Source organism: Babylonia areolata, chromosome 23, assembly GCF_041734735.1.
Source record: "Babylonia areolata isolate BAREFJ2019XMU chromosome 23, ASM4173473v1, whole genome shotgun sequence".
In the NCBI taxonomy this organism is placed as follows: Eukaryota; Metazoa; Mollusca; class Gastropoda; order Neogastropoda; family Buccinidae; genus Babylonia; species Babylonia areolata.
This window is the reverse complement of record NC_134898.1, coordinates 6330806-6350805: the sequence shown is the minus strand read 5'-3', so window position 1 is coordinate 6350805 and position 20000 is coordinate 6330806. Positions and strand designations below refer to the sequence as shown.

Here is a 20000-nt window from a genome sequence, read left to right as displayed (position 1 = left end):
CACATGCATGCGCACACACACGTCACACACACACACACACACACAGAGGTCATACAGTAGTCACTCCCCCCAGACACACACATAAACATACACATATACAAACACATACATACCCACAGTAACAGAAAATAATTAACACAAAAATCTACAGCAGAAATCAAACCCACTATGAACAATCTGATTCCAGTGTAGAAATAAACCAAGCAAATTACACAAATGGCAAAAAAAAAAAAAACCAACAGCAAAAAGCACTCAGCCGGCTCCTTAGAGAAGCACAGTTGACAGAACTTTTTTATTTTCCACCTTGCTCCAGGATAAACGCTAGGCTGAGAGAAACACACACCTGTAGAGTGAGCCAGGGAATTTGAACAACGCTCCCAAAGACGCATCCATGAAACCGGTGACCATCATCTGTACGGTCCTTCTTCTTCTGTGTTCACTCGTATGCACACGAGTGGGCTTTTACGTGTATGACCGTTTTTACCCCGCCATGTAGGTAGCCATACTCCGTTTTCGGGGGTGTGCATGCTGGGTATGTTCTTGTTTCCATAACCCACCGAACGCTGACATGGATTACAGGATCTTTAACGAGCGTATTTGATCTTCTGCTTGCATATACACACGAAGGGGATTCAGGCACTAGCAAGTCTGCACATATGTCGACCTGGGAGATCGTAAAAATCTCCACCCTTTACCCACCAGGCGCTGTCACCGTGATTCGAACCCAGGACCCACAGATTGACAGTCCAACACTTTAACCACTCGGCTATTGCGCCCATCATCTGTACGGTCCCAGTCTTCCTATTTGAGCCCAACATGCACTCAACTCTGGGTAGGAGCCCACCATGGGCTGAAAATTAAACACGAAAACACCTTTGATGATGCTCAAACCAGCATCTTCCCAGTCCTCAGTCCATGAATGTAACCACTTCACCATATGTGGAGTGATGCCCCAGAGGTAACGCGTCCGCCTAGGAAGCGAGAGAATGTGAGCATGCTGGTTCGAATCACAGCTCAGCCGCCGATATTTTCTTCCCCTCCACTAGACCTTGAGTGGTGATCTGGACACTAGTCATTCGGATGAGACAATAAATTGAGGTCCAGTGTGCAGCATACACTTAGCACACGTAAGAGAACCCACGGCAACAAAAGGGTTGTTCCTGGCAAAATTCTGTAGAAAAATCCACATCGATAGGAAAAACAAATAAAACTGCAAGCAGGAAAAAATAACCAAAAAAATGCGTGGCGCTGAGTGTAGTGACATGCTCTCCCTGTGGAGAGCAGCCCAAATTTCACACAGAGAAATCTGTTGTGATAAAAAGAGAAATACAAATACAAATGCAAAAATACAAATACTGGCTGGCATTGTTCTACTTTGTGCCACTCATCTGATCTAGGCATCTGATATTGTTCACAGTCAGACGGGCGCCATAGCCGAATGGTTAAAGCGTTCGACTTTCGATCTGAGGGTCCCAGGTTCGAATCACGGTGACGGCGCCTGGTGGGTAAAGGGTGGAGATTTTTACGATCTCCCAGGTCAACGTATGTGCAGACCTGCCACTGCCTGAATCCCCTTCGTGTGTATACGCAAGCATAAGATCAAATACGCACGTTAAAGATCCTGTAACCCATGTCAGCGTTCGGTGGGTTATGGAAACAAGAACATACCCAGCATGCACATCCCCCGAAAGCGGAGTATGGCTGCCTACATGGCGGGGTAAAAACGGTCATACACGTAAAAAGCCCACTCGCGTATATACGAGTGAACGTGGGAGTTGAAGCCCACGAACGCAGAAGAAGAAGTTCACAGTCATTCACAGTCTGTCTGACGGTCGGTTTCACACACAACACAGCACCACTGACCCTTGGTACTGAGAGGCCAGGACGTTGAACTCGCAGTGGACATCGGTCAGCAGAGGCACAGGGGTCAGACAGATGCCTGGAGGATCGAACCACACCTTGGGCTCCCGCAGCTGACCGGTGATGTACAGCATCTGGTATGGCTTGTCCCACTGCTCGTTGATCACCACCGGCACCACCGCCTCGTACACTCCGGGCTCCTCTGTCACACCAGTGGGCATCATGTGTATATCACCTGTTCCTCTGGTGCGTGAGTATAAACTGTATATCCATTTTAAGTACCTCTGTCACACCAGTGTGTGTCATGTGTATATCACCTGTTCCTCTGGTGCGTGAATATAAACTGTATATCCATTTTAAGTACCTCTGTCACACCAGTGTGTGTCATGTGTATATCACCTGTTCCTCTGGTGCGTGAGTATAAACTGTATATCCATATTAAGTACCTCTGTCACACCAGTGTGTGTCATGTGTATATCACCTGTTCCTCTGGTGTGTGAGTATAAACTGTATATCCATTTTAAGTACCTGTGTCACACCACCATACATAAAAAAAAATATATATATAGTCAGTTCACACACACACACACACACACACACACTGACTGGGACAGAAGACGATGGTGACCGGCATGGTTTGCCTACACACACACACACACAGACACACACACACACACACACACACACACACACACACACACAAACACACACACGACACACACACACACAGACACACACACACACACACATACACACACACAACACACACATACACGCACACACACAGACACACACACACACACACACACACACATACACACACGCACACACACACACACACACACAAACACACACACACAAACACACAAACACACACACACACACACACAGACAAACACACACACACACACACACACACACACACACACACACACACACACACACACTGACTGGGACAGAAGACGATGGTGACCGGCATGGTCTGCCCAGGGTCCAGCTCCCCCTCGATGCCGTTGTTGGTGCCGTCCGAGATGAAGGGTACGCCCGAGGAGTGCAGGAACTTGAGCACCCCCTCCTCCATGGCGCTACCCACGGCCCGCAGGTCAAAGCCCCACTTCAGGGGACCCCTGCTGTTGTTCACCAGCACGATGGACTGCAAGGTAAACACACACCTTGTTGACCAGCACGATGGACTACTGCAAGGTAAACACACACCTTGTTGACCACACGATGGACTACTGCAAGGTAAACACACACCTTGTTGACCACACAATGGACTGCAAGGTAAACACACACCTTGTTGACCACACGATGGACTACTGCAAGGTAAACACACACCTTGTTGGCCACACGATGGACTACTGCAAGGTAAACACACACCTTGTTTACCAATTGATGGACTGCTGCAAGGTAAACACACACCTTGTTGATCACAAGATGGACTACTGCAAGGTAAACACACACCTTGTTGACCACACGATGGACTACTGCAAGGTAAACACACACCTTGTTGACCACACAATGGACTGCAAGGTAAACACACACCTTGTTGACCACACGATGGACTACTGCAAGGTAAACACACACCTTGTTGGCCACACGATGGACTACTGCAAGGTAAACACACACCTTGTTTACCAATTGATGGACTGCTGCAAGGTAAACACACACCTTGTTGATCACAAGATGGACTACTGCAAGGTAAACACACACCTTGTTGACCACACGATGGACTACTGCAAGGTAAATACACACCTTACTGACTACATGATGGACTGCAAAGTAAGCACATCAACATCAACACACACACACACACACACACACACACACACACACACACACACACACCTTACCTGTCTGTGTGACGAGCACTACACCTCTTTACACCTCACACTGACTCACACCTCTGTACACCTCACTCGACACACACCTCTTTCTACACCTCACTCGCCACACACCTCTTTCTACACCTCACTCTGACACACACCTCTTTCTACACCTCACTCTGACACACACCTCTTTCTACACCTCACTCTGACACACACTTCTTTCTACACCTCACAGTCTGAAACATACGTCTATGCACCTCATATGGCATTCTAACAGTTTCTCATTTATTACTTCATCCATTTTTTGTTTATTTTCATGTGTAACCAGTGCTAGAAGTGTAACCAGCACCACAAGCAATCATTCAATGATCCAAACAAACGGTAACCAGGGCCTGCTGACAGCTACAAAAAAAATCCTACCATGTCCTGTGTACACAGTGTAACATGTTGTGCTGTGCTGTGCTGTGCAAAGGGTGGGGCTGGGGTGGTGGTTCACGGTTTCAGCAGTTCAGATTTCTTTCTTCCCTGTTAGTGCTGTCATCACCACTCCTCAAACTGTTGCCTTTGTTTATATCACACACCATCACCACTCCTCAAACTGTTGCCTTTGTTTTTATCACACACCATCACCACTCCTCAAACTGTTGCCTTTGTTTATATAACACACCATCACCACTCCTCAAACTGTTGCCTTTGTTTTTATCACACACCATCACCACTCCTCAAACTGTTGCCTTTGTTTATATCACACACCATCACCACTCCTCAAACTGTTGCCTTTGTTTATATCACACACCATCACCACTCCTCAAACTGTTGCCTTTGTTTATATCACACACCATCAGTACATCACCACTCTTCAAGGCATTAGTCTTTTCCTTCACTTCCCCCAGGCTCGTATCATTAACAAACCAACGTTGAACACTTCATTTCTCTCATCCCTTCCGTCCTGACGCTGTCAATGCAGCGTTCTGCTCAGGGTTTGCTTCACATGCCTGATGTACAAACACATGCACAAACAGATGCATGCAGGTCAGTGGCCTCACATTCAAACTGTGAGATCCGAGTTCTGAGAGTCAAACGTACCTGCACCGTGCTTGCTTTGATCCTCTGGGACAGTAGTGACTAGAGGTAACCAGGACAGAGAACAAAAAGCAACAGGTTTTTTTGTGTTTTATTTTGTTTTGTTTTGTTTTGTTTTTTGTTGTTTTTTTGTGTTTTTTTTGGCTGCCCCATCATCTGCACTGTTTCAGTGGCATTACTCCCATGCCGCTCATTTAGATTCTCCCATATACAGCCACACCCGGGTTCGTCCATCACAGTTCTAGCGTCGGCAGTCCCCAGGGAACCATCGATATTAGGTCACCAGGAGGCCACACACCAGAGGAGACCCTGCAACTGCTGCTGAGTCACTTCGGTGGTGTTCAGTGGTGCCTGTTCTGATTCAACGTACTTAGGACACCACCTACCAAGCCCCCTACTAATGACAATAATGGCTTAGTCACGGAGCCAGAAAAGTGACAGTTATTTACATCTTCCCCACAGTCACCTGGTCATAAAGCTGATGCCCAGATCCACCCACAAGACAGGAAAGAATGCACCACAAACAGCGAGGATCACAAACATCACACAGGACAGGAAAGAATGCACCACAAACAGTGAGGATCACAAACATCACACAGGACAGGAAAGAATGCACCACAAACAGCGAGGATCACAAACATCACACAGGACAGGCAGCATGGCTTTCATCTCTGAGCAAAGTCTGGCCACTACAAACAGCAAATGTTCAGCTGTGACATTTACCCTGTCACACGGTTCCATCTCTGAACAATGTCTGGCCACTACAAACAGCAAATGTTCAGCTGTGACATCTACCATGTCACAATGTCGGAATTTATCTGATCATTACAGCCACTTGTTAAAAACTCTGGAATCAATTTACCTGCTGTAAATTGTATAAAATGAAATTACACTTCATAAATTGTACTTCATGAAGTTCTGGAATATGTCCGATCTTAGTACATGTTACAAGTGGAGTGATGGCCTAGAGGTAACACGTCCGCCTAGGAAGCAAGAAAATCTGAGTGCGCTGGATCGAATCATGGCTCAGCCGCCAATATTTTATCCCCCTTAACTAGACCTTGAGTGGTGGTCTGGATGCTAGTCATTCGGATGAGACGATAAACCGAGGTCCCATGTGCAGCATGTACTTAACACAAGTAAAAGAACCCATGGCAACAAAAGGGTAGTTCCTGGCTAAATTCTGTAGAAAAATCCACTTCGATAGGAAAAACAACTAAAACTGCACGCAGGAAAAAATACAAAAAAATGGGTGGCGCTGTAGTATAGCGACGCGCTCTCCCTGAGGAGAGCAGCCCGAATTTCACACAGAGAAATCTATTGTGATAAAATGAAATACAAATACAACAAATACAAATAAAATAACCATTCAGCTCTGGGGTTTAGATGATTGTATGATTATTACAACAACTCACTGAGCTATGGGGGGTTTATCTGATCATTACAACAACCAACTCATAACACTCAATGATTCTGAGCAGAAGACGAGGACATCATTCATTTGCAGAGTCCCTGTGTTGTCTTGTTCAGTCAGCTTCATGCTGAATTTACAGAGTTGCTGTTAGCTCACACACAGCAGAAACACACACACACACACACACACACACACACACACACACACACACACACAGGGGGGGGCTGAGTTCCATTACTAACATGTATGTCCACAACCACGGTTACAATCCACACCACATACACATCAGTGCGATACGTCCACAACCACCAAGGTTACAGTCCATGTCACATACACATCAGTGCGATATGTCCACCACCATGGTTACACTCCACACCACATACACATCAGTGCGATATGTCCACAACCACCAAGGTTACAATCCACACCACATGCACATCAGTGCGGTATGTCCACCACCATGGTTACACTCCACACCACATGCACATCAGTGCGATATGTCCACAAGCATAATTACAGAACACGCAACATGCAGTGTCAGTGTCAGTGTCAGTGTCGGCACAAACCCCACTGAAATCCTGGTCAGCTGACTTCATCTCTCACCCATTTCTCCTCTGCCCTGCACTCATCTCCACTCTCCCCAGTGGTCTCCCCTACCTTCTCCCTGGTCTCCCCTCTCCCTGGTCTCTCATCTCATCTCATCTCGCTGATCTCTCCTCCTCTCTCCCTCTCCCTGGGCTCCCCTCTCCCTGGGCTCCCCTCTCATCTCCCTGGTCTCCCCTCTCCCTGGTCTCCCCTCTCCCTGGGCTCCCCTCTCCTCTCCCTGGTCTCTCCTCTCCTTGGTCTCCCCTCTCCCTGGGCTCCCCTCTCCCTGGTCTCCCCTCTCCCTGGTCTCCCCTCTCCCTGGGCTCCCCTCTCCTCTCCCTGGTCTCTCCTCTCCTTGGTCTCCCCTCTTCCTGGGCTCCCCTCTCCCTGGGCTCCCCTCTCATCTCCCTGGTCTCCCCTCTCCCTGGTCTCCCCTCTCCCTGGGCTCCCCTCTCATCTCCCTGGTCTCCCCTCTCCCTGGTCTCCCCTCTCCCTGGGCTCCCCTCTCCTCTCCCTGGTCTCTCCTCTCCTTGGTCTCCCCTCTCCCTGGTCTCCCCTCTCCCTGGTCTCTCCTCCCATCTCCCTGGTCTCTCCTCTCCCTGGTCTCCCCTCTCCCTGGTCTCTCCTCTCCCTGGGCTCCCCTCTCCTCTCCCTGGTCTCCCCTCTCCCTGGTCTCTCCTCTCCCTGGTCTCCCTCCTCTTTGGTCTCCCCTCTCCCTGGTCTCTCCTCTCCCTGGGCTCCCCTCTCCTCTCCTGGTCTCTCCTCTCCTGGTCTCTCCTCTCCCTGGTCTCTCCTCTCCCTGGGCTCCCCTCTCCTCTCCCTGGTCTCTCCTCTCCTGGTCTCTCCTCTCCTGGTCTCTCCTCTCCCTGGTCTCTCCTCTCCCTGGGCTCCCCTCTCCTCTCCCTGGTCTCTCCTCTCCTGGTCTCTTCTCTCCCTAGTCTCTTCTCTCCCTGGTCTTTCCTCCCCTCTCTCTGGTCTCCCCTCTCCCTGGTCTCCCCTCTCCCTGGTCTCTCCTCCCCTCTCCCTGGTCTCCCCTCTCCCTGATCTCTCCTCCCCTCTCCCTGGTCTCCCCTCTCCCTGGTCTCTCCTCCCCTCTCCCTGGTCTCCCCTCTCCCTGATCTCGCCTCCCCTCTTCCTGGTCTCCCCTCTCCCTGGTCTTTCCTCTCCCTGTTTCCCCAAGCACCATCACACAGTGAAGACACTGACACCAGCACTCAGGACACACCATCAACCACAGCCATCCAGGAACGTGTGCTGGGGGAAGAGGAAGGGGAAGGGTGGGGTGAGAAGAGAGTGGGTCAGACAACATGCATCACTCACCTTGTCATTATGCTGCAACATCAAACAACATACACACAGAGTTAATTAGTCAGTAATAAGACACTTCGTCACGGCCAACAGATCATCATCATGTTCAATCTACAATCAGGTCACAAGAACTAACAATTAGGTCATGGCCAACAGGTCTTCATCATGCTGAATCCATATTCAGGTCAGAAAAAAATGACAACTCGGCCGCGGCCTCATGTTCAATCCACAATCAGGTCATGAGAACTAGCAACTAGGTCAAGTCCTCATGCTCAACCCACAATCAGGACACAAGAACAACTATGTCATTGCCAACAGATCATCACCATGTTCAATTTAAAATCAGGTCAAAAGAACAAATAGGTCAAAGGCTCATGCTTAATCCACAATCAGGTCATAAGAACAACCAGACCAAGCACTTGTGCTCAGTCCACAGTCAGGTCATAGGAGCTAACAACCCAAAGTCCAGTCAGAAGAATTAATAACTAGGTCAAGGCCTCATGCTCAATCCACAATCAGGTCATAAAAGCTAACAACTAGGTCATGGCCTCATCCTCAGTCCAGACACTGGTCATAAGTGCTTACAGCTAGGTCAAGGTCTCATGTTCAACACACAATCAGGTCACAAGAGCTAACATACAGGTCAAGTTCTCATGCTCCATGCACAACCAAGTCACAAGAACTAAACTAGGTCAAGGTTAACCTGTCCTCATTATGCTGATTTCACATGCTGTCAGCCACACACCAACTGTTCATCACACACTGTCTCACTGTGATCAATTACCTGATAACATTCTCATTATCAGTCAGCAAGTAACAAGATGACAACACAACAAAGTGATCATGCTGATGCACCAAACAACAAGACAAACAACACACAGTGGTGCTGTGTTCGGGGCCAATACTTGCCTGTTCCTCCTCCTCCTGTCAACAGGCAACACAGGGGGACACCATTAACACAAACACACCACACCCCTCTCCACTCACACCCCTCACAGCGGTTCACGTCTTCCCCAACCACACACTATCAGGGGTCACACTGTCTTCAGGTCATAAGAACTAACAACTAGGTCAAGGTCTCAACTTCAATCCACAATCAGGTCACAAGAGCAAATCCAAAAAACTAGGTCATAGCCAACAGATCATCGTCATGCTTAATCCACAATCAGGCCACAAAAAGTAATTATAGGTCATGGTCAACAGAACTACATCATGCTCATTCCTCGGTCAGGTCACAAAATCAAACGACCAGCTCATGACCCCATGCCCAATCCACAATCAAGACGTAAGAACTATCCACTTGCTCAAGTCCTAATGCACCATCCACAATCAGGTCCAAAGAACTAACAACTAGGTCAAAGCCCCATGCTCAATCCATAATCAGGTCATAAGAGCTAACAACTTGGTCAAGGGCTCATGCTAAATCCACAATAAGGTCACAGGGGTTAACAACTAGGTCACAGCTAACCTGTCCTCATTATGCTCACTTCACATGCTGTCAGCCACAACCAAACTGTTCATCACACGCTGTCTCACTTGATCTGTCTTCACTCAGCCTCTTCCCAGAATAACGATCAAAATATTTGTTATAAAACCTAACTTGGTCATTAACGACCATAATCTGACTGTGATCAATCACTTAATTACTGTTATGGTTGCCACAAGCAAACAACTGACTTTGATCAATTACCTGATAACATGCTCATTATCAGTCAGCTAGTAACAAGATGACAACACAACAAAGTGATCATGCCAATGCACCAAACAACAAGACAAACAACACACAGTGGTGCTGTGTTCGGGGCCAATACTTGCCTGTTCCTCCTCCTCCTGTCAACAGGCAACACAGGGGGACACCATTAACACAAACACACCACACCCCTCTCCACTCACACCCCTCACAGCGGTTCACGTCTTCCCCAACCGCACACTATCAGGGGTCACACTGTCCTCAAACGAAACACTCAGCCAGCAGACCAGCACAAGCACAATCGTCAGAAAAAACGTCGACAAACACATGGACCACAGCAGTTCATCTCCACCACAGGCTGTGTTCACAGCTTGTTGCAGGCATGCTGACAGACACTGTGCACACTGTCTCACTGACTGAAGTCACACACACACACTGATGACAAAGAACAACTCTAACCACCAGACACAGGGAATGCAGTGACCACACAGCGGAGGGGGTCAGTGACTCACCGTGGTGGCGCCCAGCCCGGTGCTGGAGGCCATCTGATGGAAGTTGACCGGCAGGGAGAACTCCACGCGGGTGTGCGACAGCTGCAGCGGCTGGCGCAGGGCGGTGGCAATGACGTGTTTCCGGGGCGTTGCCACGGTGAAGGGCTGGGGTCGAGGGTTGACGATGTGCTGGATGCTGTTTTTGTTGGAGGGGGCGGGGGTGGGGGGGAAGGGGGTGGGGGCCGGGGAGGGGGCGCCAAGGTGGTTGATGGTGACCGGCATGATGAAGTCGTAGGCTGCCACCTGCACACCTCAACCAAGGTCACCAAGGTCACAGAGTTGTGTGGGTGCAGTTGAACACAACTCTTAATGATGCACTGGTACTCTTTGGATTTGACAACAAAGCAAAATCTGATGGATGTTTTTTCACATGTAATTACTGATAGCCAAATTATTTGTATGCAAATGTAGACTAAACAAACTAAAGCCAACTCTGTAAATGTTCATTAAAGATCTTAAACAGATACATGAAGTTAACAAGTATGTTTTGAAAACAACACATTTGTTCAGAAAGGGGCACCACTCACACGCATTGTACAGGACCAAGCTTTCCAATGTCAAAAGGAATCAGTGTACACGTCCATGAACAGTTATTATTCTGCCTGTGATCTTTTCTCGTTCAACGATCAATGTTCAGAGCACTTCCCAATGTATAAATTGTACTACATTTTGTGCACCTTTGTCTGAACAAAAACTGCTAAAAAAAGATATATCAAAAAACACCCCAGGGTCTGGGCTCTAAAAAAAGCATGACCAGTGAGTTGGGTGACATGAAGTAGGTGCTAACGTGAGATGGCCTTAGTGGTCGGCCATGCTCTAAGCACCATAATTTGATTTAATTTGATTTGAGTGAGCTGGGTTTATGCCAATGTCAGACAGTAGTTCCTCTTTATTTTTCTTCCTTTTTTTTTTTTTTTATTCAGCAGACTATGGTGTAGTGTATATAGTCAGTCAGCAGGCTTTGACACCTGCTTGAAACAGCACAGGTGTTACAGGGAACTTCTTCTTCTTCTGCGTTCACTCGTATGCACACGAGAGGGCTTTTACGTGTATGACCGTTTTTACCCCGCCATGTAGGCAGCCATACTCCGTTTTCGGGGGTGTGCATGCTGGGTATGTTCTTGTTTCCATAACCCACCAAACGCTGACATGGATTACAGGATCTTTAACGTGCGTATTTGATCTTCTGCTTGCATAAACACACGAAGGGGGTTCAGGCACTAGCAGGTCTGCACATATGTTGACTGCCTGGGAGATCGTAAAAGTCTCCACCCTTTACCCACCAGGCGCCGTCACCGTGATTCAAATCCGGGACCCTCAGATTGACAGTCCAACGCTTTAACCACTCAGCTATTGCGCCGTCATTACAGGGAACAGAAGGGGACAGTGTCTGACCTCCTGAGGGATGAAGAGCAGCTCCCCATCTATCTTGTCGTTGGGGGCCAGGGTGACGGAGCCCATGCCTGGATTCAGCAGGTGGTAGTGGTGGTGCTCTGGTGACACAGCACAGCCATCACCATCACACACATACAAACACACACACATACATACATACATACACACACACACACACACACACACACACACACATACACACAAAACAAACACATACACACACACACACACAACAAACACACACACACACACAAAACACACACACACACACACACACACACACACACACACACACACACAAAACACACACATACACATATACACACACACACATACTTAAACACACAAAAAACAACAACACACACACGCACAGACACACACACGCACGCACACACACGCACGCACGCGCGCACACACACACGCACACGCACGCACACACACACACACACACACACACACACCTGGTGTCTGGAATCCTGGGAAGTTGAGGGTGAAGTCTCCGTAGCGAGTCAGGTCAAACTCCAGCTTGCAGCGCGTGTTGCCCTGCAGACAGGCAGAGGTCAACCCACATACCTTTGTGACTTACTGTCTATCTAGAATCCCTCTGTTCCCACATACCTCAGTGACTAACTTGTCTATACACCCTCTGTACCCACAAGCCTTAGTGAGGAAATGTCTGTCTAGAATCCCTCTGTTCCCACATACCTCTGACTAACTGTCTATCTAGAATCCCTCTGTTCCCACATACCTCTGACTAACTGTCTATCTAGAATCCCTCTGTTCCCACATACCTCAGTGACTTACTGTCTATCTAGAATCCCTCTGTTCTCACATACCTCAGTGACTTACTGTCTATCTAGAATCCCTCTGTTCCCACATACCTCAGTGACTTACTGTCTATCTAGAATCCCTCTGTTCCCACATACCTCAGTGACTTACTGTCTATCTAGAATCCCTCTGTTCCCACATACCTCAGTGACTTACTGTCTATCTAGAATCCCTCTGTTCTCACATACCTCAGTGACTTACTGTCTATCTAGAATCCCTCTGTTCCCACATACCTCAGTGACTTACTGTCTATCTAGAATCCCTCTGTTCCCACATACCTCAGTGACTTACTGTCTATCTAGAATCCCTCTGTTCCCACATACCTCAGTGACTTACTGTCTATCTAGAATCCCTCTGTTCCCACATACCTCAGTGACTGTCTATCTAGAATCCCTCTGTTCCCACATACCTCAGTGACTTACTGTCTATCTATTATCCCTCTGTTCCCATATACCTCAGTGACTTACTGTCTATCTAGAATCCCTCTGTTCCCACATACCTCAGTGACTAACTGTCTATCTAGAATCCCTCTGTTCCCACATACCTCAGTGACTTACTGTCTATCTAGAATCCCTCTGTTCCCACATACCTCTGACTAACTGTCTATCTAGAATCCCTCTGTTCCCACATACCTCAGTGACTTACTGTCTATCTAGAATCCCTCTGTTCCCACATACCTCAGTGACTTACTGTCTATCTAGAATCCCTCTGTTCCCACATACCTCAGTGACTTACTGTCTATCTAGAATCCCTCTGTTCCCACATACCTCAGTGACTGTCTGTCTAGAATCTTTCTGTTCTCACATACCTCAGTGACTTACTGTCTATCTATTATCCCTCTGTTCCCATATACCTCAGTAACTTACTGTCTATCTAGAATCCCTCTGTTCCCACATACCTCAGTGACTAACTGTCTATCTAGAATCCCTCTGTTCCCACATACCTCAGTGACTGTCTATCTAGAATCCCTCTGTTCCCACATACCTCATCAGCTTACTGTCTATCTATAATCCTTCTGTTCCCACATACCTCAGTGACTTACTGTCTATCTATAATCCCTCTGTTCCCACATACCTCATTAGCTTACTGTCTATCTAGAATCCCTCTGTTCCCACATACCTCAGTGACTTACTCTCTATCTAGAATCCCTCTTAAGCTTTACTCTGCTGCTTCCAGAGTGCTGACTGTTCCATGAAGAAAGGAAACAGGGGAACTGACAGACAGGGGAGCAGGGAATTGAAAGACAGGGGAACTGGGAACTGACAGACAGGGGAACTGGGAACTGACAGACTGGGGAACAGGGAATTGAAAGACAGGGGAACTGGGAACTGACAGACAGGGGAACTGGGAACTGACAGACTGGGGAACAGGGAACTGACAGACAGGGGAACTGGGAACTGACAGACAGGGGAACAGGGAACTGACAGACTGGGGAACAGGGAACTGACAAAAACAGGGGAACTGACAGACAGGGGAACAGGGAACTGACAGACAGGGGAACTGGGAACTGACAGATAGGGGAGCAGGGAACTGACAGACAGGGGAACTGGGAACTGACAGACAGGGGAACAGGGAACTGACAGACAGGGGAACTGGGAACTGACAGATAGGGGAGCAGGGAACTGACAAAAACAGGGGAACTGGGAACTGAAAGACAGGGGAACAGGTGTTATAGTGTGCCAGCAGTGTCACCCCCACCACCCACACTCTGTCCCCTCCCCCCTCCCCACCCCTCCTTCTTATCTCCCTTCCCGCTCCGTCCAAAGCCCAGTCTTTGAGGTTGCGCCGACACCCGCGCCACCCTCCCTCCTCACCCCTACTCCCTAGTCGGCCCTCTTTGGTCAGCGACGCAGCGTCACCTGCCCCAGCTATAGGAACACATGCAGTTACGTGATGTCTGCCGCGATCCCCGTGCTGAGCAGAACATCCCGTGTGGCGGCCCGTCTTTCAAGTCATTCCCCATCTCCCCTCCACGAACGCAACTGACGTAGATGGCGGGACTTCGGAACGAAAGCTAGGGAGAATTTATGCTAATGCGAACTTTGATCAAGCCGGCTAACAGGCCGAGAGTTGTATTGTCCTGTCTCCCCAATCTCTTTGTGACGTAAATGGGTGAACTTGTCATCATAGAATGTGTATAGACAAGTGGGTTGAATTGTAGCGAATCAGATCAATCTGTTGAATTGGACGAATTGGGATCAAGCAGTGAATCTGTCAGTCATTCACATAGTGTCACTAGGACAAGCAAAGATTGGTTATTTCAGTTCAGCTAGTTGGGGGAGTGAGGGTTGTAGCTTGGATTAGTATACACAGTATGTTGTGGGAAGGGATAAAACCAGTCAGCACAGCCAGTTCTTAGCTGTCTCCCAGAAGAACTGACTGATCAGTGATGTCAGGAACAAGGAAATCCCTCTAGGGCTGTGAGTACACAACTTGTAATGGTTTTATGTTATGTTGATAACTTAATTGTGTTGGGAAACTATGTTTTATGTCAGTGGACAGCCAGTTTAAGTTGATCTTGTGGCTTGTGGAAAGAAAAGGGGTTAATGTGTGAAAGCTACCCACTGAGAGAAGTACTGGCCTAAATCTTTTGAGTCCCCCCCCCCCACCCCACCCCCCGCCCTTTCTATTTGGTTACAGATATCTTGTTCTATATTTTTGATGTATTACTTACTTGTTTTGTATATAGTAGGTGGTGTTGGTTCAGTGTGAACTGAACAGATCTATAGGATAACACATTGTCAGTGTGTGTTGAGGGTTTTTTCATGTGTGTGTGCACATGGGGGTAACAGCAAGTGTTGTGGAACACATGTTTGATTTGTTGGTAGTTGTGGTAACATGTGTAGGAGTTGTGCTTTGTGTCAGTGGTTTACTTTGTTCAGACAAAGTGGGAAGGAACATTGTAATGTGATTAGTGAGTTGGAAACTATGAGAGCATTGAGGGTCAGTGCTATGTTGTTGCACGTTGCTGTTTATCAGAGATATGTTGGAAGTAATAATTTCCTTACATGTACTTGTGTCAGTTGGACACTTTGTGAAGGCAAAGAGAATTTGTTTGGTAATGGTAACACACAGTTGAGTTGAATGATGGGTAACATGAGTTGGAACACAGGGTTGTATTGGTCAGTGATATGTTTTGTACACAGTATGGTAATTGGTATGTCACTGGTGGTGGCAGGTAAGCTTGATGAAGCTTGTATTACCTCACATAGATATATATGTGAGAAGAGTGCATACTGGTGAACATGTGATGAAAGGTGCTGAGAGGGTATAGGCCTTTCATGTCAGTGATGTCAGGATATTTAGAGATTTTACCTGACCTGGGTTTTGGTTGTGTGTTTGTGTTCCAGGTGTGCTGCTTATAGGTGCTGCTTTCGGTGTAGGATGATCTTGTTACTGTGCGCTGCTTGTAGGGAGTACTTGAAGTAGGCAGTGTGTGCTGCCTTAGTGTGTGATGCTTTTGCTAAGTAGGGTGAACTGCTTAGTGTGTGTGCTGTATTGTAAAGTAAACACTCTATAAAAACCACTCCATGTGGCCCTGCTATTGATGTGAGGAGAGAGTGAGTGAGTGCATCATTAGTTGATCCCATATCCTCCCTGCATAACTCCCCTCTCTCTTTCTAAGAGAATCGAACCACACACTCTCTCTCAAACAACACCTTTTTACACAGGGAACTGACAAAGACAGGGGAACAGGGAACTGGCAGACAGGGGAACAGGGAACTGACAAAGACAGGGGAACAGGGAACTGGCAGACAGGGGAACAGGGAACTGACAAAGACAGGGGAACAGGGAACTGGCAGACAGGGAAACAGGGAACTGACAAAGACAGGGGAACAGGGAACTGACAAAGACAGGGGAACTGACAGACAGGGGAACTGACAGACAGGGGAACAGGGAACTGGCAGACAGGGGAACAGGGAACTGACAAAGACAGGGGAACTGACAGACAGGGGAACAGGGAACTGAAAGGCAGGGGAACAGGGAACTGACAAAGACAGGGGAACTGACAGATAGGGAAACAGGGAACTGACCTTGTTGATCATTTTGAAGGGAATCATGGAGCGAGAGCCGCAGTACACACCTCCAAAGTTGAAACTGGACTGTCAACACAAATATCACACTGTGTCAAAACACACACACACACACACTGAGATCCACACACAACACCCACCCCCACCCCTCCCACCCTCCCACACACACACATACAAAACCACACACAACACACAGACACACTCACACCTTGCCCCTCTCCCCCACACACACCCTACACACATTTCCAAACACACCCCTCACCACTCACAGAGCCTTCCCTCCACACAGACACACACACACACACACCTCCACCCCACACCCACACCCACACCCCCTATGCCCACATCCCTCCACCACCATCACCTCACATCTACACACCCCTCACCACACACACAACTCTCCCTACACACACACATGCACACACACACACCTCCTCTCTCTCTCTCTCTCTCACACACACACACACACACACATGCACACACACACACACTTCCTCTCACACACATACACACACACACATATCCCTCCTCACACACACACATATCCCTCCTCACACACACACACACACACATATCCCTCCTCTCACACACACACACACACACACATATCCCTCCTCACACACACACACACACATCCCTCCTCACACGCACACACACACACACACACACATAGACATTAAACTGAAGAAAACACATATCCCTCCTCATACACACACACACACACACACACACACACGTCCCTACACACACACACACACACACACACACCCCATGCCCATGTCCCTCCCATTACCACCACCACCACCCACACACACACCCCTCACCACACACACAACCCTACCCCCTCACACCCCCTCCCCCACACACACCTCCACCCCACCCCCAGACAGAACGGAGGGACTGACCACGTCAATGTCCACCTCCGGAGCCTCCACGGTGCCCCCCATCCTGAGCTCCATCACCTTGCCGCCCTTGATGGCCACCTGCACCCGCGTGTCAAACTTCAGGATGGCCTCCGGGGTCAAGGACACGCGCAGCTCCGCGCTGCCCCCCACCGGCACCACGCCGTGCACCGGGGTCACCGTCAGCCCAGGGAAGGGGTTCGAGTCCAGCACCTGATGGATGCATCGTTCAGGTGACATACATACATACACCTATGTTGCTTACATTGTTCAGATAAAATATATACACCTACACCTGACAGTTTGGATACACACATGTTTTGTGTATGTGTGTGTGTGTGTGTGTGTGTGTGTGTGTGTGTGTAATTATGTAATACGTGTTGTCTCTGAATCTGTTTTATATTACTGTGCGCTAAATCATTATTTTTCTTCTTCTTTCTTTTGTGAGTTATTGTCCGTGCGTGCGCGTGTGTTTGATGTTTATTGTAAAGCACTTTGAGCTCTCTTTAAGGGAGGAAAGTGCTCAACAGATGTCCATTATTATTATTATTATACATCATTCAGGTGACATGCATACACCTACACCCGACACGTTAGATACATAGTTCAGGTAACATACATACACCTACACCCGACACATTGGATACATCGTTCAGGTGACATACATACACCTACACCCAACACGTTGGATACATTGTTCAGATGACATACATACACCTACACCTGACACGTTGGATACATCGTTCAGGTGACATACATACACCTACACCCGACACGTTGGATACATAGTTCAGGTGACATACATACACCTACACCTGACACATTGGATACATCATTCAGGTGACATACATACACCTACACCTGACACGTTGGATACATCGTTCAGGTGATATACATACACCTACACCCGACACGTTGGATATATAGTTCAGGTAACATACGTACACCTACACCTGACACGTTGGATACATCGTTCAGGTGACATACATACACCTACACCCAACACGTTGGATGCATCGTTCAGGTAAAATACACGCACATACACCTGACACATTGCTTACATCGTTCAGGTAACATACATACACCTACACCCGACACGTTTCTTACATTGTCCACATACCATGCATACACCTACTACACCTGACACATTGCTTACATTGTTCAGGTAACATATATATACACCTACAAATGAATTTCTCTTTTTTAGAGACAATAATTATAGTATTCTGTTTTCTGTATTCTGACACAGAGACACATGCTCGTGTGTGTGTATGTGTTTGTGTGTGTGTGTGTGTGTGTGTGTGTGTGTGTTTATATTATTTCTATTTGATTAACATGTTACTGTAAAGCACTTTGAGAGGTGTGAAAGTGCTACATATAAACGTGCTGTCATCATGTAACTCATAGTCATTCGGATGAGACGATAAACCGAGGTCCCGCGTGCAGCATGCACTCAGCGCATGTAAAAGAACCCATGGCAACAAAAGGGTTGTTCCTTGCAAAATTCTGTAGAAAAATCCACTTTGATAGGAAAAGCAAATAAAACTGCATGCAGGAAAAAATACAAAAAAATGGGTGGCGCTGTAGTGTAGTGACGCGCTCTCCCTGGGAAGAGCAGCCCGAATTTCACACAGAGAAATCTGTTGTGATAAAATGAAATACAAATACAAATAAACAAACTGCGGCCGCCCCTGACCTGAAAGTAGGCGTGGTTCTGGCCCGAGTTCTGCAGCAAGGCCACCTTGGTGGTGGTCAGGTTGACCGGCACCGCCCCGAAGATGATGCGACTGTCCACAAAGCTGACCGCTGTCGATCCCAGCTGTTACACACACACACACACAAATCCATCAATGTGCGTCTGTGCAACACTGAAGCCTGACTGAATGACTATGGAAACCACACTTAGAAGGCAGCTGTCAGTATGCTCCACCCAGGTAGGCAGCCTGTTGTGCAAATGACTCTGTGTTTGTTCAGTGTCTAAAGCTTGGTGTGTGACTGAGGACAGGCACGATATAAGTGTTAATGATAACTATCACCTTCACATCAGAGGACAGCGCACAACCAGCCGCCGTGGTGAAGTGGTTAGCGTCGCGGACTGATGATGGCTGGGAGAACAAAGGTTCGAATCCCAGAGGAGGTAGGTTTTTCGGCCTGTGGCCGGCTCCTACCCAGAGTTGAGTGTGTTGTGGGCTTAAATGGGGAGACTGGGATCACACAGTCGAGTGTCATCCACTTCAAGGATGCGTCTTTGGGTGTGTTGCTCTAATTACCTGACCAACACTGCAAGTGTCTGTATCTCTCGGGCCTGGTTAACGCCGGGATATCATTATGACAGGAAGCGTAGAGTACAGCCTTGTCACACAGTCCCAAACCAAAATGGACCTCCATAGCAACATCGTCATCGTCATCCTCCTCCTCCTTCATCGTCATCAATATAAACAACACAGTCTCAAAATCTGTGGCCTTTCATCCCCTGTTCTCATGGTGACCTCAGTTTCGATACCCCTCCACTTCTGTGCTT

The 20000-nt window shown here is 48.0% G+C and overlaps 1 protein-coding gene across 1 annotated transcript in view; it reads right to left on the bottom strand.

The window, feature by feature from the left end:
- LOC143298272 (cilia and flagella-associated protein 47-like) overlaps positions 1 to 20000 on the bottom strand; it is a 135696-nt gene that overhangs the window by 82086 nt on the left and 33610 nt on the right. The window contains exons 21-28 of the mRNA XM_076611087.1: positions 19176 to 19298; positions 17483 to 17692; positions 16578 to 16646; positions 12177 to 12258; positions 11716 to 11813; positions 10282 to 10563; positions 2812 to 3013; positions 1864 to 2062 (exon numbers count right to left, since the gene is read on the bottom strand). Of these exons, the coding sequence (XP_076467202.1) occupies positions 1864 to 2062; positions 2812 to 3013; positions 10282 to 10563; positions 11716 to 11813; positions 12177 to 12258; positions 16578 to 16646; positions 17483 to 17692; positions 19176 to 19298 (1265 nt within the window). The remainder of the gene's footprint in view (positions 1 to 1863; positions 2063 to 2811; positions 3014 to 10281; positions 10564 to 11715; positions 11814 to 12176; positions 12259 to 16577; positions 16647 to 17482; positions 17693 to 19175; positions 19299 to 20000) is intronic.